The sequence below is a fragment of the Hypomesus nipponensis genome, chromosome 4, assembly GCF_054491055.1.
Source record: "Hypomesus nipponensis isolate SF chromosome 4, ASM5449105v1, whole genome shotgun sequence".
NCBI lineage: Eukaryota > Metazoa > Chordata > Actinopteri > Osmeriformes > Osmeridae > Hypomesus > Hypomesus nipponensis.
This window is the reverse complement of record NC_140364.1, coordinates 12,173,682-12,196,482: the sequence shown is the minus strand read 5'-3', so window position 1 is coordinate 12,196,482 and position 22,801 is coordinate 12,173,682. Positions and strand designations below refer to the sequence as shown.

General features: G+C 48.8%; 3 protein-coding genes across 3 annotated transcripts; all 3 read right to left on the bottom strand.

Moving 5' to 3' along the window:
• Positions 1–129: 129 nt before the first annotated feature.
• Positions 130–5,785, bottom strand: sesn2 (sestrin 2). The gene is made up of 11 exons (XM_084696696.1): positions 4,787–5,785; positions 3,799–3,864; positions 3,494–3,682; positions 2,924–3,106; positions 2,545–2,766; positions 2,285–2,420; positions 2,072–2,187; positions 1,878–1,961; positions 1,567–1,673; positions 1,255–1,399; positions 130–813 (listed from the first exon to the last, which is right to left on the bottom strand). Exons 1-11 carry the CDS (start codon positions 5,147–5,149, stop codon positions 727–729), a joined length of 1,698 nt encoding a protein of 565 aa, XP_084552822.1. The 5' UTR covers positions 5,150–5,785; the 3' UTR covers positions 130–726.
• An 858-nt stretch (positions 5,786–6,643) lies between these two features.
• matn1 (matrilin 1) lies at positions 6,644–13,203 on the bottom strand. The gene is made up of 10 exons (XM_084696701.1): positions 12,934–13,203; positions 11,083–11,267; positions 10,706–10,870; positions 10,344–10,566; positions 8,956–9,078; positions 8,477–8,649; positions 8,147–8,378; positions 7,767–7,919; positions 7,489–7,567; positions 6,644–7,341 (listed from the first exon to the last, which is right to left on the bottom strand). The coding sequence occupies exons 1-10, from the start codon at positions 13,019–13,021 to the stop codon at positions 7,290–7,292; spliced, it is 1,473 nt and encodes a 490-aa protein (XP_084552827.1). The 5' UTR covers positions 13,022–13,203; the 3' UTR covers positions 6,644–7,289.
• A 2,994-nt stretch (positions 13,204–16,197) lies between these two features.
• Positions 16,198–19,914, bottom strand: nobox (NOBOX oogenesis homeobox). The gene is made up of 8 exons (XM_084696008.1): positions 19,452–19,914; positions 19,130–19,301; positions 18,932–19,038; positions 18,297–18,442; positions 18,074–18,195; positions 17,672–17,963; positions 17,075–17,397; positions 16,198–16,966 (listed from the first exon to the last, which is right to left on the bottom strand). The coding sequence occupies exons 1-8, from the start codon at positions 19,860–19,862 to the stop codon at positions 16,542–16,544; spliced, it is 1,998 nt and encodes a 665-aa protein (XP_084552134.1). The 5' UTR covers positions 19,863–19,914; the 3' UTR covers positions 16,198–16,541.
• Positions 19,915–22,801: the final 2,887 nt, after the last annotated feature.

The window sequence follows — 22,801 nt, the reverse complement described above, 5'->3', positions numbered from 1 at the left end:
GTATCTGTAATTACTGTCAATTGGCATACATGTTTGGCTTAAGCGACAGCGTCGCGTGGCATGACTAGACTTCACTTCGAACTTAAATATTTAAAATGTTAAAGTTACATTTAAAATATTACAAACATCTTTTGATAAAATATATATTTTATTGTACACAAAAAAATACAATGACACCTAGGGTTGGATGCTTGTAACAGATGCGCTGCCCAGGTAGAGATGTAGCTAGCTGCTGTAAAAAGCGCTAGCTGTACCAGAACATAGGGCTTAAGCTTGAGGTATTTATTTCCAGCAAAGATATGATTTAAAATACTGCAACATGGGTAAAACGGACCACTGGGAACTTTCACATTCATAAAAGATCACACAGATCCAGATAAGACTGTTCCACATTTTTCCTATAAGTCAATGTGCCATTTGCTGGAAATACCAGAAGTAACACTGAGTGCAAAAGAGTAAACCACACACATTGGTGCACAAACACACACACATGCATTTAAACAAAATAGCTCAACCTGATCAATCAATATCAAAAACATTCACCTTAGAGTTCATGTGTACAGCGTACACTACACAGTGTACACACAGTGTAGTGTACTTGCTAAAGGGGGCCTACGTACATGTGGTGTGTGTGTGTGTGTGTAGTGCTACAGCTTAGAGTAAGTGAGCGTGCATATCATTGCGACGTAAACAGTGCGTAGTGTGTGTCATGGTCCACCAGCACCATCATGTCATGTGACGTGTGATGGCTCGCAGAGTGTACAGCAGGGCAGCCTGAAGTCGAGCCTCCATCAGCAGCAGGTTGAGGTGCACCTGCAGAGAGGGGAGGGGTTAGCATCACACCTGAGACACAGGCAGGGGTTAGCGTCACACCTGAGACACAGGCAGGGGTTAGCGTCACACCTGAGACACAGGCAGGGGTTAGCATCACACCTGAGACACAGGCAGGGGTTAGCATCACACCTGAGACACAGGCAGGGGTTAGCATCACACCTGAGACACAGGCAGGGGTTAGCGTCACACCTGAGACACAGGCAGGGGTTAGCATCACACCTGAGACACAGGCAGGGGTTAGCATCACACCTGAGACACAGGCAGGGGTTAGCGTCACACCTGAGACACAGGCAGGGGTTAGCATCACACCTGAGACACAGGCAGGGGTTAGCATCACACCTGAGACACAGGCAGGGGTTAGCATCACACCTGACACTCTCTCGGACACAAACACACACACACACAGAGTGTGAGCCTCACCTTCTCCGAGTGGCGGAAGTGTCTCCAGAAGGAGGCGTAGGTTCTGGCGGTGGTCTGCTCGGGGTGGCACGCCACCGTCTTGACGTACACCTTCAGGGCGCGCTCCAACAGCACGTTTACCTCGCCGTAGTCGTAATCATCATAACTGCACACACAACTGTCAGTGAGTCATACTGGCGTGTTTATAGAAAAACAGAGAGACAGGGAGAGAGTGAAAGAGACAGGGAGAGCGAGAGAGCTTGAGAGAGTAAAAGACAGAAACAAAAAGAGAGAGAGAGGGGAAAATATATAGTGAGAGAGAGAGAGACACACCGTATTCCATAGACACACTGGATGTAGTTCCACAGGGCTTTCCGGAGGGTTTGCGTGTCCACTCCCTCGTGCATGGCCATCCTGTGATACGTTAACCCGTATACGACCTGAGAACAGAGGAGTAGAGAACGTCACCATGACAACCATCACTCCACCCACCCCTCCATCACTTCATCATCACTACAGATTCACTGACTCTACAGATATCACACATCTGCTTAATGCTAAATGCTTCTGCCACGGATGGAGATGATGTCAAAGCCTTGGCTGTGGCAGAGTTGGCAGGTTAAAGGGGAGGGGTTAAAGGTCACCTGGAACTTTTCATCCAGTAGCTGTCCCATGTCAGGCAGTAGTCTGTTGACAAGCGAGAAGCCGTGGTCTTCCCAGGAGTAGTCCTACACAAACACAAAACATGCATGTCTACAGAAAGCACGTCTAACAAACACCTACAATGAACCCGACAGAGACCAGTGATTGGTGGAGAGTGTTTTTCATAAACACACACCTGTGCTCTCATGGTGGGGGGTGATTGCTCTCCTCTGGGAGCAAAGTCCTCGTAGCTGAACTCTGGATCCTCCACGAACCTCAAGACCAAGTTAGAAGGGGCTCCGCGCACCACCGCTACACACACAGGTTAAATGTCAGTCTTATTTGCCTTTGGTGTGCGCGCGCGTGTGCGCCTTCCATTATAAGTGCGTGTCTGAGAGCCAAGCCATACCTGTGGGTATGCTCTCACTTCTCTCCCTCTCAAAGCGAGTGATAAGCTCCTCTTGACTGCACTCTTCCTCCACCTGTTGCTGCAACTCCTCCATCCTCTTCAGTAGCACCTCCACCTCCATCCCTCCATCCACCAACTGGAGGGAGAAACACCACACATACAGGAAGAGAGGGGGAGAGGGAAAAAAAGCGCTTAGAGCAGGAGTACGTGTCAAGAGATTACCGATGGCAGAGGACCGAACACGAGACAGTGAGCCACACCTCCTGTCTGCCGTCCTCATGGGCGGGGCTACTAGGACTGCGTGGTCGGTGACTATTGGGCGACGGCGGGTAGAAGGCGTGGCCTCCTGTATGGTCGGGTTCAGGGTTTAGGCCACACCCCCAGGAGAAGGACGACAGCGAGTGGGCGTGCGTTATTAGAACCACGGCATGGATCAGCTCAGCCAATGACCAGCGAGATTCTGACCCGGGACAAACTAGCTCCTGTCGGTCGAAGAAACAGGAATAGAATGTGGCATCAGTTGAATCGACTTTTCAAAATATGACATAAATACAATATTCAAAAGTTACATACGTGTTATTTCATAGACCTTATCAGACGTTTTTTTTCCATCAGTGAGACAGTGAGTGCGTGTCTAACCTGTATATGCTGCTGGGTTATAAGCCAGGGGCGGTGTGCCAGCAGCTTGTTGAGTGTGCTAAGACTCTGGAGTTTGGGAGGGGCGTGCTGCAGCCCTGCAAGCCAGCCCTCATCCCCGCCCACCTCCAGGAAGCCGGCCCTGTGCTGCTGCACCAGGTAGGAACAGTGGTGACGAGCTGCCGCCTGGAGGGACAGACAAAATACACAGGTTAGTTACTAACGGGTTAGGGAGTCAGGTGGCTGAGCGGTTAGGGAGTCAAACTCGTAATCTGAAGGTTACCGGTTCGATTCCTGGCTGTGTGAAATTACGTTGTGTCCTTGGGCAAGGCACTTCACCCTACTTGCCTCGGGGGGAATGTCCCTGTCCTTACTGTAAGTCGCTCTGGATAAGAGCGTCTGCTAAATGACTAAATGTAAATGTAATGTACTCATTCATATGCTTACAATACAACACACTGCTTAAAACAATACGCATCACTGTTTGAAATCAGGTTTGAAATCGTGATTTGATGGACTGCACGGAAACACCAATCACAGACAGGCAGGCTGAGGTCAGTGCCCGTCCCTCACCATTATAAAGATGTAGTGTCTCCAGGGGTGTGGCAGTGGGCCGTCCAGCTGCAGCAGAGCATGCTGGGTACGCAGGAAGCAGCTGAGGTAGGCGGGGTGCAGCGCCATCACCATTGTGATGTGATCCAGACGGCCCAATGAGAGGAAGGCTTCCATCAGGACTTTCTGATCTAGGCCCTCCTCCAGAATCTGAGGAGCCAGGAGCACAGGCATGCAGTCGTTACGCTACGTCAATAGTCTTGGCCAGGCAGGAATATGTTTCCTGCTACTGTGCACATACACGTGCACGCAATAGAAAGACACACCTGTTTAGTTGGGATGAAGGCACTTGGACCTGGAGCCAAAGCCCGGGGTACCTCCACACCTCGCTCCTAAAAACAGAGGGAGAGGGAGAAGGAGAGAAAGAGAGGGAGAGAAGGAGAGAAAGAGAGGGAGAGAAAGAGAGGGAGAGAAAGAGAAGGAGAGAAAGAGAGGGAGAGAAGGAGAGAAAGAGAGGGAGAGAAAGAGAGGGAGAGAAAGAGAAGGAGAGAAAGAGAGGGAGAGAAAGAGGAGAGAAAGAGAGGGAGAGAAAGAGAAGGAGAGAAAGACAGGGAGAGGGAGAGAAAGAGAAGGAGAGAAAGAGAGGGAGAGAAAGGGGTTGAGAAAAAGGTTTGATTAAAACAGTCTAGGAGTACCTAGTAGGTTCATTTCTATGAAAATCTCACAATCCACAATAACAACAAAGGAGAACTGAAAGTGTGGTAAAACCACAAAAATATCTGTAGCTAATTACCATGTCCTAGTACCAACTGGTTAACTTCACATTTAATTTCAAACGTTCGTACTCACTGCCATTCACCAAACGGGTACAGATAATGACAATCAATCAATAACTCCTGGGTTGAAAAACTACTGCACGATCTGCGGAAAATATTTTGTTTCTCAGCTGCTGGATTGAAAGGGGGGTGTGTCTGTTTTGTACACCATAAGGGGGCGTGATTTGTCACTGTAAAATGCTAGAATCTTGCATCACACCTGATGAAATCGACATGCAAGAATACACATTAATTCAATGAAATAATTATGTCTAATCAGCCGGGTCAGGTGTCATGGAAAAGTCAAATTCTTCAAATCCTCCAAATGTGAAACCTTTCAAAAAAGGTGAGCGTTGTCGTTGTGAATAGTATGTAGATACATGATGCTGTGTTAAGCTATCAAACGTTCCACAAACTCACTATATCCCAGCTCTAAAGTGAATATTTAAAAGAAACAAACGGACTTCAACCGATGATTGACTTGGCAATTATAGCCTACCTGCGCAGTTTGTAACAGTTCAGCTGCTTTTTCGCGAACCTCCGGTAAAGGGCACGAGTGAGATACTCTGAGAAGCTGCACCAGGGTGTTTTTATCGATCCGAGCAGAACCGGGTCGATCTAGACCCAAACAGGCCATTATGCTTTGAGTCAGCTCGACCAAAGCTGCGTCTCGCTCGGCTTTGTCTCTACTGCACAGACGTGAAAAGCTCTTCGGGTTTGGTCCAAGTTCGGGTTCTGACTCGACATCGGTCTGATGTTGAGCACTGGGTTGTCCGTTTGAAGGATTGATTCCCAAACCTTGTTCGCTCTTCCCGTTAGTAGTACATTCGCACTGTACGTTCGTGGCTTGCTCCTGCGCCATCTCTTAAATCTAGACTTGATAGTAGACTACTGAGAAAGCTAGCTAGCTATCTTCCAGTAAGACTCACGCAACATACAGCTACTGACGACTAGACACTAAATCAAGTGTAAGAGGTTAGCTCACTAGATTTACATTTAGAAAGGGTTGACAGTGATCTGCCAATTCAATTGCCATACATTAGCTATCAGCAAATGAACGAAAAGCCGACGCTCTTCGTAGCTAGCTAGTAATCTAGCTAGAGCTAACTAACACTGCAACCAACGGGCGTTCACTGAACTCTGAACAGACGAGGCTGCTGGCAAGCTAGGCTAGCAGCTTAGCTACTGTAATGCTAGCCTAGGTAGGTAAGAGTTGAATCGCTAGTTTGTGCAATCCTGTACATTTCCATTAAACAAGATAAAGGCGCTTGTTTGTTTGCCACAGTGTTTTTGCCGGTGTCAAACAATACTTTAGTCAATGTGGTACTCATCGAGTAAACTTGCTAGTTCTCTGTGTTTAAAAGTTGGCGAACTTCCATCAAGACTTCTCGTTTGTCGCCTGGGTCATTGATTAGCACCAGAAAGGGCTGACAAACGGGTGACGTCAGACATTACTTTTAAGTTGGTTTGCCTGATTATACTAGTTATGTGATCAGTAACATACACTTTACTTAGATCTCAAATCTTGATCCTTATTTCATTCCAACATGTCTTGTCAGTGAAAATATAACTTTTTGTGTCGTGACATACGATGCAAAAGAGGAAGCTTTTTAAAGGTTCGTGGATCATTAAACCGGAAGTAACTATCTCCAACAGTCTGATCTTGTGAGTGTGCTTGAATGGACCATGGTTATATGAAGGGCTTGCAACTCAATTTTTCCTCACTGTCCCAGTACACTCCAAAAGTGTAAAATTAACTGTCCCAAACTAAATTTGACTGTCCCAAAATGTAAATTCTTGTTTTTGCATTTTGACATCCTTACATGAGGTTATTTACAACACTATTTAAGTAATCCATACAGTCGTGGGGCTCACATCAATGTCTGAATTTCTATGTGAATACAGACACGATAGAATACACAATTTGCTTGCTTGTTTCATGGTGGGCCTAACACAGTTCTTACATTTACATTTACATTTAGTTATTTAGCAGACGCTCGTATCCAGAGCGACTTACAGTAAGTACAGGGACATTCCCCCCGAGGCAAGTAGTGCCTTGCCTAAGGACACAACGTCATTTTGTACAGCGGGGAATCGATCCGGCAACCTTCTGATTACCAGCCCGACTCCCTCACCGCTCAGCCATCTGACTCCCAGTTCTTGGTGTAGCTCTAGCTCAACCAAGCCATCATTTCTAGCCCTGGTTGTATGGTTGTATGTTTTGGTGAGTGCAGCATATCCCCTCACACATGTTGTTTATAATTGCAGTTTTATGATCTCGCAATGTTTACTTCCTGAATCATCTTTATTTAGGAAAATAAAAAAGCATGAACACATGTATCTTCAAGACCAGTCTTATATTAAATTACCTTTATATATATATTCCATATAAAATGAAAGATACTTTTGTGTTTTGGAAAAATAGGGAAGGTATAAGCAAGGGAGGAAGGAGAGATAGAGAGAGGAGACAAAACAGATCAAAATGTAAAGGTGTGATACTCTATTGGGGTATGACAGGACACAAACTCTCTTCAAGGAAGACTTTATAGTGCACACACAGAAGCCGCCAATAGGGGAAGACTTTTCAGTGCGCACACGCAAGCTGTCGATGGAGGAAGACTTTACAGTACACGCAAGCTGCCTTAGTGAGGACCCTTCAGTGTACAATCACCGATTCCCTATGAGGGAAGACTTTTATTAACACACACAGAGGCTGCCAATGGGAGAAGACTTTCAGGAGCACACACAAACCAAGGATCTCTCCCCAGTCAACATGGCGACAAGTGCTTCGTCTCCAAAGAGACCAGTGATGGACAAGCTGAGACGGACAGAGGCGGAGATAAAGAGGGCAGGGGGAAGGAGGGGAAAGGAACAGGGGTCCAGGTTCTCACAGACTCATTTTCTGTAATGTACAGGAAGTAAATAGTGTGTGCGTGTGTATGTGTGTGTGTGTGTGGAGAAAGGGGGGGGGGGCGTTATTGACGAAGGATGTGTGTGAGTCCTCAGACGATTTTGTTCTCCAGCGCAGCGATCCTCTTGGACACGGTCTCCAGTGAAATCACAGTCAAGGAATCCACAAACAGAAGACAGAACCTTCCAAGGACATTCACAACAATCTTAACCAATCACAAACACTCACACGCAGATCCCCCCTTCTCACCAATCACACATCCTGAAGCACTCGACAGTTGAAGGATATGTTTTTTCGTTAGCACCTGCAGGGCATCTTCTACTTTTTTCTGGAACTTTACAAGGGAGTCACATTCACATGGGTCTTCCTCTGTGGAACAGAAGAACCGCCTCAGAATAAGGCACGGCACTGAAAAACCTTTGTGGTACATCTGGAAACACAATAAGTATGAGAGAGGTGTGTTTATGTATCTTCATGCCGCCCTAGGCGGCTGCCTATGTCGCCTGTAGGAAAGACCGGTCCTGGGTGTATGCGTGAGGGAATGTGTGTGGGAGTATGTGTGTGGGACCTTGACAGATGTTGATCTGCAGCTTCTTGGCGATCTGGGTCATGGCTTTGAAGTCGGCGGTGTAGAAGTAGTGTTCCCCAGTGGGCTCTGAGGCGATCTCTCTCAGCTCATCCTCAACTGCATTGCCAACTCCCACGGCGTACATCTTGAAGCCTGAAACAAGCACCAAACAGGAGGTACATTCAGGGTTTTTTTTCCCCCCCTCACTTGTTTATAACCTAGATTAAAAACAGTCAGTTACTCAGGTACTCGATTGACCAGCAGGTACTCTTTTGACCTTCAAAGTTCTCACTGAGAGCTCCCAGTACACTTATACACCCAAAACCCCACTTCCCTCCTTTAGCACACACCCCTAGCCTCCTTCCATCTCCCCCTTTTACCATTTTCCTTGGCCTTGCGGGCGGCTTCTCCGATATAGTCCTGGCTCCTGCCGTCGGTGAAGACAATGCCCACCTTGGTGACCCCGGGCCGTGCCCCCTGGGACGGCGTGAAGCTGCTGTCGGTCAGGAAGCGCAGGGCCTGCCCGGTCATGGTCCCACGCTCCATGTAGGCCATCTTCTTCACAGCATCCTTCAGGTCCTTCTTGTTGTTGTAGCGACCGAGGGGGAACTCCTGAAGACAAAAAAATATGATAAAAGGGTGCGTGTGTGAGGTTGTCTATAAAACAAACGCTCAAACGCAAACGTAGGCAAACACACACGCTGACCCACCTGTTTGACAGCGCTCGAGTACTGCACCAGCCCCACGTGGGCCTTGGTCTCCGACACGTCCAGTTTGTCAACGATCTGGTTGATGAACTTCTTCACCAGCTCAAAGTTCTCCGGCCGCACGCTCTTGGAGCCGTCGATGAGGAACACCACGTCTGTAGCAGCGTTGCTGCAGGCTTAGGCGGGATGGAGGGAGGGAGGCGTGAAGGATGGTGTTAGGAACAGACACAGACACAAACCCAGCACACACATCCCACTCACAGATACAGAACGCAACCTTCATCTCTCTCTCTCTCTCTCTCTCTCTCTCTCTCTCTCTCTCTCTCTCTCTCTCTCTCTCTCTCTCTCTCTCTCTCTCTCTCTGTCTCTGTCTCTGTCTCTCTCTCTCTCTCTCTCTCTCTCTCTCTCTCTCTCTCTCTCTCTCTCTCTCTCTCTCTCTCTGTCTCTCTCTCCTACACACACACTGACATACACACACTCACCACTGCAGCTGCGCCCATCGGCCATTAGGGTGAAGCCATCTTTACAGGCGCACTTGAATGATCCAGGACTGCTGATGCATACCTGCGCACAGTCATGATCTCCAGTGGCACACAGGTCCGACACTGTGGTTCGCATGCAGAGATACACACACACAGAAGCAAAAACACGCACACGCATTCACACACGAAAAGCAAAAACACACAGAATCACATCACACACACGCACACACACACACACGCACACACACACACAGTCGGGTGGTGAGGGGTTAGGGGATGAGAATAAAACTATGTCAGTTTGAAAACTGAGGAAAATGTAATATTTTAATGATCCACTGTGATTTATTGAGTTGATGATCTTCAAAATAATGTATTTTGATTTTATATTAGGGTACAGTGGACCATTAAACTTGACAGGGTGGGAAGTATTGAAGTAATCTGTACCAATCCAATTAGATTCCAAATTATGGTACAGGCTCGTCCAATAACAACCCAAACCTGTGCACGTGCAGCTCCACCCCTTTGGGAATCCCTGCAACATGATTGGCTGTAAGTAGGTGCCAGTCAAAGTGCTGGAGGCTCCGCTTTTTAAGGAGCTTCACTGATTGGAAAATACTTTTGAATCAACCCTAAGGAAACACTAATCACAGGCGCTTCAGTCGCACCCAAATACAGAAAGGGACGCTGAAAAGCTAGGCTGCATTTCATTCCAAAAAGTTGTTCTCTCCCTTTGGTTCTCCAAACAGAACATGTTAGATGTGCATGGTGTCATAAAACAGAACAGAAGGGCAGGGAACAATGTTTTGAAATGAAATGCAGCCCCTGAACCTTACCATGGGTGCAAAGCCCAACAGGCCAGCTCCTTTGGTGAAGGAGCGGATCTTGGTGAAGTGGAAGTAATCTTGATAACTTACTCTGCTTTCGTAGCGGTTGTGTACTCCTCGTGTGTATTATAGCACCATTTTTTAATTTTTTTTATTTTATGTAACAGACATGGTCTTGCTCCATCAGAGGCACACTTGGCAGATGTTCGTCCCTTGCTGGGATCGAACCTGCCACCTCTGGCATCCCAAGCGCGACCACTACCAGCTACGCCAACAAAAGGCTAGCCATTTATTGACGCGGGTGGCCTGTTACATACTTGAGGAGTGAGTTTAACCGAGCTACACAGGCTAAACTTTATCCTCCCTCTCCACTCCCTCTTCCCCCTCCCTCCCTCCCTCCCTCCCTCCCTCCCTCCCTCCCTCCCTCCCTCCCTCCCTCCCTCCCTCCCTCCCTCCCTCCCTCCCTCCCTCCCTCCCTCCCTCCCTCCCTCCCTCCCTCCCTCCCTCCCTCCCTCCCTCCCTCCCTCCTCCACTCCTCTTTTCATTCCATCCTGTCTTTCTTACCACAGAAAGCCTCCTGGAACTTCTTGGTGAGTTTCTCGATGAAGCCGTAGCTCTCCACGTAGTCCACGTGGTCGTCGAGCGGCTCGCTGGCCATCTGCTTCAGCGTGTTCATGTCCACGCGGCCCACGCCGATGGCAAACAGCTCGATGCCTGCCTCGCGAGCGCGCACCGCCACCTCGCGCACGTTATCCTGGGGGCGGCCGTCTGTCACAATGATGGCAACCTGTTGGGGGTGGAGGGGTAGGGGGGAGGGGGGGAGATAGAGCAGGGAGGATGGTGGATATGCATTAATAAGGGAGCCCAAGGTTTATGGTGAGTGTGTTGTGTGTGCGGGTGTGTGTGTGTGTGTGTGAGCGTCAGACCTTGCTGATGTCTGGGGATTTCACCCGCGCCCCTTCAGCCTCACTGAAGGCGACGTTCAAGGCAAACTGGATGGCCAGGCCGGTCATGGTTCCAGTGGAGAGGGGTTCGATCTTGGTCACAGCCTTCACCAGGCCCGCCTTGGTGCGGTGAGTCTTCAGAGAGACCTGCAGCAACACATCAGGTGGTCTGGATCACAGCTGTGGTCAGATGAACCTGCTGCCATATTAGTTCCAAACTGAATCCTGATGTTGGTTCAGTACACACGGTGGCCTGAACCTCAAACAGAGTTGATGCACACACACACACAAAACCACACACACCCAACCACACACACCCAACCACACACACAAAACCACACACACCCAACCACACACACCTCGTTCTTGACACGGCTGGCGTAGTTGACCACTCCCACCCGAGTGGCGTCAGGGCCCACATCAAGGCCCTCGATGACCTTGGCCAGGAACACTTTGACCTGCTCGAATTCTGACGGGCGCACACTGCGACTGCTGTCCACGATGAAGATCAGGTCTGTGGGACGGGTGTTGCACAGTCCAGCCGCTACACAGGCAGAGAGAACCATCAGGAACAATTATTAAATATAATTGGATATTTATATATATAATGATCCAAGAATTACAATTGAGATGATTGTTCCCTCATCTGAATAGAATGTTTATTTTAGGATGAGTGGATGAAGGGAGTCCATTTCATGGCAATCAATCATGAAGTTGTGTTTTTTATGGGCAAACTGTTGAAGGAAACAAACTTCACATTGTGCGTCCGTCTGGACTGAGTGTAGAGAGAGGAGAGGAGGGAGGGAGGGAGGGAAGTGAGCCGTGGGTGGAGAGCTAGAGACGAGGGGGAGGGGCTTGAGAGGAGGGGGGAGGGGCTTGTAGGGATGGTGAGATGCAGAGGGAGATGTGGGAGGTTATGGAAGAGAGAGAGGAGGAGGATGGTAGAACGTAGCAGACCACGGGGATGGAGGAAACGGTTGATGAGAGGAGGAATGGACAGCATGTTTCAAAAAGGAATGAGGAAGATACGCATGAAACAGATCAAAAGATCAATCAACCAGTTTGTTCAGTTTAAGGTCACGAAGCACTTATAGCTGTGTGTGTATCTGCCTGCCAACATTCCTCTGGTGTGTGTGTGAAAGAGAGAGTAAGAGAGAAAGAGAGAGAGAGGGTATGTGAGAGAAAGATAGAAAAAGACAAAAAAGAGAGGTAAAGCAATGCAAGGATATAGAGATTAGGGAATCACACCCCCAAAACTCATGTCTACAGAATAAATATCCACCGAAATTACCATTCAATCCAATCATAACTTCAGCTAAAGAGATCAAGAATGATAGAAATATTGATTTGACATTTAAGGAATTGTAGGATCCCTGAAATACACGGGTATTAAACATCACTGATCTCCCTTCTCTCCCTTCACCTCTCTCCCTCCCTCAATCCATATCTCACTCCCCCCCCCCTCCTCCATCCAACACTGAACATACACACACTGTATACCACCCACACACACTGCATCTGCACACCCTATACCCAACACACAGACCTGAAAACCATATTCACATGTATGCCAAGCAACACAAGGATAAAATGCATCGTCAAATTACAATTTAAAGTCTCATATCAATCCAGTCCACACAGCGTCCATTAATCCCACATTATCTTTCCACAAAACAGTTCTCAACCCCCTATGGACACCCAGTATCACCTAAAACGAAAAAATATTTTTTTAAATCCTCCAGGTGAGGTTAATCAAGTTAAATCCAGCTCTGGAGACCCTTGAGGCGGATCCACACTGCTCCCTCGCACAGCACCCCTACACAGAAGCTGGAGGGTCAACATGGACCACAGGAACCTGTTGGAAGTCTGAGCCTGCAGGTTTACGCTATCCGAGTTCGGTGTCAAACTCAGAGGTTCGTTGGCATTCCCTTAACATAACTCAACTGTATTCACCCCAGGGGTTAAGACAGGAAAGAAGTCTTGGACAGTACGTCCACAGCACGATCTTCAAAAGCATCAGTAATACACTTTTGACCGAGAGTCAATCTTAGCGATCTTAATCTTAGCGATCTTAAAAGACTTTAGAAGTTAAAGGTCAGATCTGAAGGTCAGGATCAGACCAGATCAGACCAGATCAGACCAGACCAGATCAGACCAGATCAGACCAGACCAGACCAGACCAGACCAGACCAGACCAGACCAGATCTTACCCATGGCGGCGGCGGTGCGGACGTCCACGGTGGCGTGAGCTCCCATGAGTCCAAGCAGAAGCAGGAATAACGGCGGTGAGCGCGTCATGACGACCGAGGGAAGAGGAGCGGAGTGGAGGAGCGGAGTGGAGGGTCGAGTGAGCAAGCGGACGACCAGACGCAGTCCCAGACAGGAGCCCGGGTGAGGGAGACTCTGGGTGAGGGAGACTCTGGGTGAGGGAGACTCCGGGTGAGGGAGACTGGGTGTCAGGGCAGGAGGAGAAGAGGACCACGGAGGGACGGCCACAAAGTGAGACTCTCTCTCTCCCAACTGCAGGTTATCAATGCAACTGCTTCACACTTGCCCACAGACAGCCCCCCTCTATACCCCCGTGGTGTGTGCGTGGAGTGTGTGTGTGTGTGTGTGTGTGTGTGTGTGTAGGGAAATACCTGCTTTGGGAGGACCTTAAATGGTGGGCAGGGAAAAACAAACACACCTTGATGTAAGTAGGATGGACGGGTATATTTGAGTGTAAAAGGTGTATAAATGTTCTATACGTGTTGGAGTGGGCAAGTGTGTATGTGTGGTGTGTGTTTGTGGAGTCTGCATTCAGTATATGCAATGTGTGTGGATATGTGTATGTGTGTGTGTGTGTGTATGTTCTGTATGTGTTTAAGTGGCCAAGTGAGTGTGTGTGTGTGGGGTATACACATGTACCATGGCAGTGTGTGTGTGTGTGTGTGTGAGGTTGGGGGTACAGGACCTCATGGGGCTTAGCACAGGGTGCGGGCCAGCACCACCCCAGGTTGGATTTGGCAAAAAGCTCAAATAAACACCAACATGAATTCCTCTTTTCTCCGGTGTTCCCTCGTATAGCAAACACACATTTATGGTCGGGAAGTGGAAGCGAGCCCACCATACACAGCATACAGTGTTCCTGCTACTCTGGCCATAGATGTGTGTGCGTGTGTGTGTGCGCACGCACAGATGTTTCACAGTGTGTTTATGGAATGCAACATCTAACAGACTTAGTCTGATTGACTGTGGGATCTCTGTCCCCTGTGTCAGACCATCAGGGTGAGAGGATGAGAGAATGAGAGAGAGGTTGGCCTTCTAGCGCACGTGTGTGAGTGTGTGTGTGAGTGTGTGTGTGAGTGTGTGTGCGTGTGTGTCAAATTGTACGATTACCTGCATACAGTACAGGTTGTTCTCTGTCTCTCTCTACGGAGGCTTGTTACAACACTGTGCAATGTGTCCTTCTCTTCCTCTCTCTTCTCTTAGGAAAGCACCACATTTCCACTGCGATGTTTAAGCCCATTATACTAATTTTGTGGTTTAACGTTGTGTCGGTCTGCTTCTGTGCCTGTCTTTCTCTTCTTCCCACCCTGCTTCACTCGGTAACGGTCAGGCCAGCTCTGGTCCCCACTAGTCAAGACATTAAAACAGAACACACACTCTCATCCAAATATTCTCCCCATCTCTCCCTAACACGGAACACAGAACAGAGACCCCTGTTTTCCTCCAGACGTCTCCCACCCCACCTAACCCAACCCCACATTCCTTGGTGCCCCCCCTCGCCCTCCCCTTGAGCACACACCCCCCCCCCCCACCTGAACAAGCCCTGATTGAGGGGGGGAGTGGAGGGGGAATGTGAGGTGAAGCAGTACAGTAACTGCCCAGACAGACTTCCTACTCAACACACAGCAAAGTCAACAGAGGGGGTGTGTTTGTGTGCGTGTACGTCTGTGTGTGTGTGTTTTACAACAGGGCGACAGATGAAAGCAAGGCAATATTCCTGGATGCCATCTCTAGGAATGGTTTCCAACATTGGAAGAACACACTCATGGAACTAGCTATGCCCGACAATATTAGCAAGTAGGGGACTACAATACGTGCAGGTATCTCAGGTTCACAACTCTAACCCTGTCTACAATTTAGCAACTTGTTTTGAAAGAACTATTACTCTCCAATGTCTAGCACAGGCCCCTTCCACTCATCTCCTTTTGACTTCCTCTTTTCCCCACCACAGTTCTTTTGTTTCTCTCGTCATTACCTCTTCCCCCGTATCTCCAATGATACATTTCTTTCATTTATAGCCTTGACAAAAAATCTACGCAATGAAAACAGAACAAGTCATACATAATGGGCTCCCACAGCAGCCAGACTGTGTTTATGTAATGAAAAGATTTCTTCATCTACCTTCTTTCTGAGTGTGTATGTGTGTGTGAGAGAGGCGGGTTAAGAAAGACTGTAAGGATTTCGTGTTTGACCACATCCATAAATATTGAAACACGTTCCCTTTTTGCATCTCAGAATACCAAGTAAATATTTAGATGGTGGGAACGAGGAGGACAGAGGCCATCCCACACACACACACGCACGCACGCACACACACACACACACACACACACACACACACACACACACACACACACACACACACACACACACACACACACACACACACACACACACACACACACACACACACACACACACACACACACACACACACACACACACACGTCTGTACATACTGTATCACAAACCTATACGAAAGCCTTCTCCATCACACAGCCTGTGCCTTTTCTCTATGCTTTCACACACACGCACACACGCACGCACACACACACACACACACGCACACACACACACAGATGCCTACAGAGCTGAGACAAACCAAGGCTAAACGTGCTGTTGTGACGGATCCAGAAATGAACAGAGCTCCTGTGCAGGTCCGCGGGCCTCTCTCCTTCTGATATGAAGGAAAGTGTGTGAACACAAGTGCATTTTTTTATTTTGTATCCAGAATTAGTGTGTGTGTGTGTGTGTGTGTGTGGGGAGGTTCTACATCACCTCTCCTGCCAACAGCAACAGCTTGGTAGCAAGTGAGCAGGAAGAGAGAGGTTCATTAAAAAAACCAAATACAGAAGTTACATAACCATGGTCTCTGTGTTAACACCAGATATAAACACATTCCTCCCCTCCCCCATCCTCCTTAGACCAAGCCCTCTCCCACCTCCATCAACACCCTCCTCATCTACAGTTCACATAGCACCCTCCTCATCTCATACATATGTATTCCTTTCTCCCCTCCCCCCCCCCCCATCCCTCGCCATATAATCACCCAGCCAGCCCTCTCGTCAATTATTAAATTCCCTCAAGGTCAAATCAAACTCAAAGCAAACTGGACACCAAACATTTTTGATAAGAGGAGAAGAAGGGAGATGGAGAAACTGAGATGTTGTTTGGATTGCTACTTAACAGACACACGGACAAACACATCCTTTGAGGGAGGCAAAATACTGTAATGTTCAACATTGTGATCTCTTACACGGAAAATGGCACCCTCTGGTGGCCAAACACGGTCATCAACCCTTAAATGGCTTAAGAGGAAATAAAACGGTATTTTTCTGTCATCTAAACAAATAACCTTGTAATCTAAACCCTGTGAACGAAACAAAAACATGAATACTACTTTTACTCTCCAATATGCAAAAACCAAAGACACACACACAAGTAGAACACGAACAACCAAACACACATAAATTTGATTCCGGAACCTTTAGGAAAACCAGTGAAAAAATCTCAAAGATCGAAGAGGAGTCTCAACAAAAAAAACACACAGTCAAAAGTGGATGGGGGAGAAGTCACACTGGAAATGGCTGTGGACCTCCCTCGGGCTGTCGTACTCCTCCTTCAGGCAGGGGGGCTCCAGGGGGGGCTCGGGGAGGGCGGGGCTCACGTGAGGAACCAGAGGCGGGCCCGCTTTGGGTAGGGCGCTGTCGGCTCTGGAGAACGGGGGCCGCGGGGCGGACATGGCGGAGGCGGTGGGTCTCTGGGGGTGTGAGGGGCCGTGCCCGCCTCTGGGGTAGGTTCGGTGGGGCAGCAGATTAGGAACGGAGGCCGTGTAGGGGTAGGAGGAGGAGGAGGAGGTGGTGGTGGCTGTTACGTGGTCTCTGCTTGTGTACTGAGGACGCGAAGCTCGCTGGAACATGCCTGGCTGGCTGTACACCTCAGCCCACGGGTAGGTCTGGTATGCTGCAATTCCCCCTAGAGACACACACACAAACACACACACAACACACACACACAGAGTAAAACCAGAGGCATGTCTTTCTAAGTGTCTCGATCGGAGAGGGCTGTCTCTCGGCGACTCACCGTGTGGTCCAGACTGCAGCACGATCTGGCCTCCACTCTGGGACTGGAAGTAGGCGGGGCCTCCGCCGCCATATGTCACCACCCCGCCTCCTCCACCTGACCCAAAGGTGAGGTAGGAGGTGGGGTTGGACTCTGAAGGATTGGGAGGGAGGTAGGGGGAGGGGTTGAGGTAGGCCAGGCGAGGGAGAGAGGCCTGGGCCTGGGCCTGGCTGTGGTTCTGGCTGTGGGCCTGGCTGTGGTTCTGGGCCTGGTAGGAGGGCTGGAGCTGGTAGGATAAAGAGCCACTCTGATGGCCCAGGGACTCCCCATAGTCAAACAGAGAGCTGAGGATGAGAAAAACACATCACTTTATGACAAAGTTAAACTCAACGTGATTTCGGTGTCACATACACAGTATGACACAGGTCATTCTGGGTGTAACACTACTGGTCATTTCTAGAAAAACTGTGTGTTGCATACAGAGGCATCGTCAGTGAGACCCTCCAACCAGCTCACCAGAACTGTCATCGCTTGACATTAACTCCCCTGTTTGCGGTTCGCAAGCTAACCCAGTGATATTATGATGGTAATCATTTTGTGTTACTGTGCCGTACTGACCCAGACTCTGTCTGTAGGCTGAGCCCCTGGGGTTCTCGAGCGGGGGGGTCGGGGTGGGGGAGGGAGGAGCTGCCCTCCAGCATGTCCAGGAAGAAGGACGAGGACGCGGGGGCGGGGGCAGGGGGGTTGTGGAGGGGGGCCGCAGTGTTCAGGGGGTTGTAGTTGCCGAAGAGAGGCAGGCTGGCCCGCCGTAGAGGGGGCGGGCTCACCATGGGAGGGGGGCAGGTCTCCACTGACGCTCCGTGCCCCCCCTGTGGCACAGACTGATGCCCCGCTGGACCTGCCCCTCTCCCTACACACACACACACAAACACAGAGACAACAGAGGGAAATGAGCCAAAACAATAATCCACATGATCCTTTATCCAAGTTTTGAATGGTAATCATGAGTGTGAGGGGTACCTGCAGGACTCTGTAGGCTGGCTAGCAGGGCACTGTAGGAGGGCAGGCTGCAGGGGGGGCTGGGTAGGGGGGCTGCAGGGGGAGGAGGTGCAGGTGCGATGTTTCCGGAAAACGTTGCACCCCTACAAAAGAGAAGCATCACGCTCAGGACCTAAACCAGAACCCAGAACAACAACTGACCTGGGTCCAGCCCCTGTGGCTCAGCCCCCCCGGGGACCCTGACCTGGTGAGAGGGTCCAGCGGGGCCAGAAGCGGGTAGTGGCCGGTGCGGGGGCTGCCGCGGTGTTTACGGCTCTGTTTGTGTTCTGGTTTGGCAGAGGAGGAACGCTCTAACTTCCTCCACTTAGCCCTCCGGTTCTGAAACCACACCTGGGGGGGAAGAGAGAGAGAGACAGAGAGAGAGAGACAGAGAGGGAGAGAGAGAGAGGGAGAGAGAGAGGTGGAGAGACAGAGAGAGAGAGACAGAGAGAGGGAGAGAGAGAGACAGAGAGGGAGAAAGAGAGAGAGAGAGAGGTGGAGATACAGAGAGAGAGAGAGAGAGAGAGAGAGAGAGAGAGAGAGAGAGAGAGAGAGAGAGAGAGAGAGAGAGAGAGAGAGAGAGAGAGAGAGAGAGAGAGAGAGAGAGAGAGAGAGAGAGAGAGAGAGAGAGAGAGAGAGAGAGAGAGAGAGAGAGAGAGAGAGAGAGAGAGAGAGAGAGAGAGAGAGAGAGAGAGAGAGAGAGAGAGAGAGAGAGAGAGAGACATATTGACAAAGTGAAACAGGCTGACAGCGACCTCCTCCTCAACCTGTCTGGGCGATTCTGTCAGTTCTCCCTGATCTCTTGGCCTCAGTCCCCCAGGAGAGGAGAGCTGTACTAACCATTATCCTTTGAGGGGTGACACACACTGTGGCGGCAATCTCTTTCCTCTTCTCTGCATCTGGATAGTGTTCCTCCTGAAACATACTCTCCAACTGCTCTAGCTGATCTACACACACACACACACATCATTCAGAAGATCAACACAAATTCATGCAAACGTACACACACACACACACACACACACACACTGTCCTCACCCATGCTGTAGAGCGTGCGTGTTTTCTTCTTGGGCTGCGGGGCCAGGGCCGGGTCCGTAGGCTCGGCAACAGTCACCACCGGCAACATGGGGAAGGGCGGCGCCTGGCCCCGCCTCCTCCTCGCTCGGAAGTGAACGGAGTGGCGGGTGGCGTACACCTGAGTCACCTTCACCTGAGCGGAAGACACAAGGACTCTCAGGGGCGACAGTTTGAAAGCGGGAACATTGAGATGAGCGCCCCTCGTTTCCCTTGCGCTCACCTGCAGGTGCTGAGGGGGTGGAGGAGGGGGGAGGTCAGGGTGGGAGCTGGGGGGGGGGCTGGTGCCAGAGGGGCTGGGCTGGGGCTGGGGTGTTGGGGGATAGAGAAGCGGGCCAGGAGGGCAGTAGAGCCCTGGCTCACAGCTCAGGTAGCCAGAGTCTGATAGGTCACAGCTTGGTCCAACGACGGCGGAGGACTCGGCCAGGCCTTCGGGATTCACCGAGGTCAGTTCCAGCAGTATTTCGTCATCGAATTTTCTCTCTGTTTCGCCGCCATCCCTGTCCACGCCACACCACGTCACTTCCTTGACGTCACCGCCCTCGCTGTCGATCCAGAAAGTCTTGGCTTTGCCGTCCATCTGTTCGTCTCCCTTCTGGAAATCTAGCATGTCCTCCTCCTCTCCTTTCTCAGTGACAGCGGCCTCACATGCGTCACTCTCACCTCCCTCGCTCCTCTCCACCGTTCCCTCCTCCATTCCCTCATGCCCTCCATGTACGCCCCCTTCATCAATGGTCACTCCATTTGTTTCTTCCTCCCCTTCCTTCTCCTCCTCTTCCTCCCCAAGTTGTCCCTCTCCTTCGTCCACTTCCACTCCTGCGTCTGTCTCATCTCCCTCTCCCCTGACAACGTCTCCCCCTCTCTGCTTCTCTCTTCCTCCCCACTCCCTCTCAGTCCTCTCTCTCACACCCTCTCTCTCCCTCTCTCCCCCTCTCTCTCCATCCTCCTCATCCTGAGTCTTGTTGTCTCCGTGGCTATTTTCCTCCACGCCTTCCAGCTCCTCACACAGTAGGCTAGGGCAGTCTGTACAAGGGCACAACGTGTACGAGGTGACACACACTTATTCCCCAGCCACACACAGAGACGAGACTGCTAATCAAAGAATTTCAATTGTAGCATTTTAAGATTTTCGCATCAATGTTTTGATGTAGGCTAATATGTCTTAACAATTGACGTTTGTGTAAAGTTTGTTTATTTACTGCCGCCTCAATATTAGACGTATATGACTATAACGGCATTTTGAGGTTGACAACGTTTGTTCCTGAGGGGCTCGTGGCTCTTCAGTAGTGTCATTTGATTAGTTGTATGAAGTCGACGTTAGCTCACCTGTTAGCTAATTACCTAGCTCAATTTGCTTTAAAAAAATAACCACACTTTGACCAGTTTGGGTCAACAGTTTGGAAATCTCTTGCTTTCAAAAGTTTCAATGACAATACGAAAACATATTTTACAAACACTTCCAGGTTGACGTATGCATCAAACCAATTAGCGTTAGTATAATAAAGCAATTGTGTCTTTTGTCTCGAACAGTAAACCAATTATTCAATTTGCTCCGAAATAATACGTAGATTTCCTCCTTACCGAAATCACCGACTGGCTCACGGCTTTCATCCATCACGAATCACAAATTAAATTAAATGTCCATAGTGGTAATAGACATGCCATTAAGTGACCGTGTTATTAGGAAAAGAAAACGAATTATTCAGACTAAAGGCATAGGTAGTCTGATTGATTGACAAAATTAGCTCGCTGTGAAGTTGATCATCACGTGAAGATGAGAGGGTCAGTAGGCCAATCAGAATTCCAAACCAGAAACATCTGGAGATTTGTAAAAACTAAATGTAGCCTATTAGCAGTTTCAAATTGTACGGTCGCACGTGAACTTTGAATTGATGTACATGTACGTCTAGATAATATCATGATATGTACATATACAAGAACATTTGGGTTGTGAAAGAAAATACAAAAAAATTCGTTTAATGTTTCTGACCCAGTCAGACATTGACTGATGTAGTTACGAGTATTATCCACCAGACGGTGCGCTAATCAGTTGGAATTCTCTCCTACTACCTTGTTTAACCAGTTGTCACACCTCACTCAAATTAATCTCTGTATCAGTTTCATATTATTCACATCGCTAAACATAATATGTAACTAAACACTGCCATATAATATACATGTATCATAACTTAATAACTTTCTCCTGAAACACAGCGACATTAAAGCATTCATGTATTATCTCTTTCCTTCAACAACAAGGGTATTTTTGTACCATATCTATTCTCCAATCTTTACAGTTCAACAGGGGTAGGCAGAAATGACAATATGACCCTCAGGCATTTTAGTACTGCTTCCTTCCTTCGATTACATGCATCAATGTTTTAGTCAGTTCCTTGTTTGATTTTCCACCAGGTCTGGTGGGGAATCCAAGTAGATGGGGGGAGGAATGAAAGCCAGCAGAGCTGCCAAACCTTTAGGCTCTCTCCCCTTTATTTTTCAAAAGCCTTCTTCTTTTCTTCGCCTCCTTCCCTGGCCTTCGATCCTGTTCTCTTTCTCTCTCTCTCTCTCTCTCTCTCCCCCTCTCTCTCTCTCTCTCTGTGTGTGTCTCTCTCTCTTCCTAATCCCTGTTCCCTTCCCCCTCTCTCTATCTCCTCAGAGTGCTCTGGGGTGGATGGACTGGACTGGGATGTGACCTCCAGGCAAATCTTATCTAACTTAATACTTATTAAATTGAATTCATTAGTTGAATCTTAATGGAACAGGGGACTTTTTATTTGAGTTCCAGTTCAAGCTTTGATGGACTTTGGAACCATTTAATATTAAGTTGAATGTGTCCCCATGCTCACTGTGAAAGAGAAACTAAATATGTTGGAAAGTCCACTCAATAAAGTTTTTATGGTAGCTTTTACATATTTAAAATAAAACGAGTTATCATAGATTTAAAAGTATATTATAGTATAGTACCAGTGTATATGAGAAAGTGCCTTTTTAGCAACATTTGTTTTTGCAGGATATGCACATTAGTTATCACACAGCCAATGAAATCACAGAGAAACAAAGTTTACCCAATCAGGTCTTTTATTTGGAACAGAGTGGCAGATTAGTGACAGGGCTGTGGCATGGAGGGTCTGCCTCCTCTCGCTCACTCAGCCAATGACAGAAACTCAGCCTTAAAAAATGCAAATGTATAAAAACAGGATGGGTAACAGCAAACACAGAGTAGTGCAGCCTCTGTAGGCTTCACACACACACACACTCACACACACACTCACACCCTCACAAACGCACATGCCCTCCGACACACACACTCACACGCGTGCACACATACACACCTCTCTTATTTGGCTATGCAGGCTTAAAATGGGTACAAACACAATTTGAAGGTAACTTTAGAAAAGACAGTACGTTGTTGAGATCATTCCTGCCTTTGAGGAAGGAATCTCGTGTCAGTCGGTCTGTCCTGCTACAGACCACAAACAGACGAGACGGTGAGAGACACAGTCAGTGTGTGACATCCACTGTGAGGGACAGACTGCCCGACAGTCAGCGGTGAACAGACTAAACACACAAGCGTGCACACACTAACACACCTGCACAGACTAGTGAGTGGGCACAAGAGTCTGATGTGAAATCGGT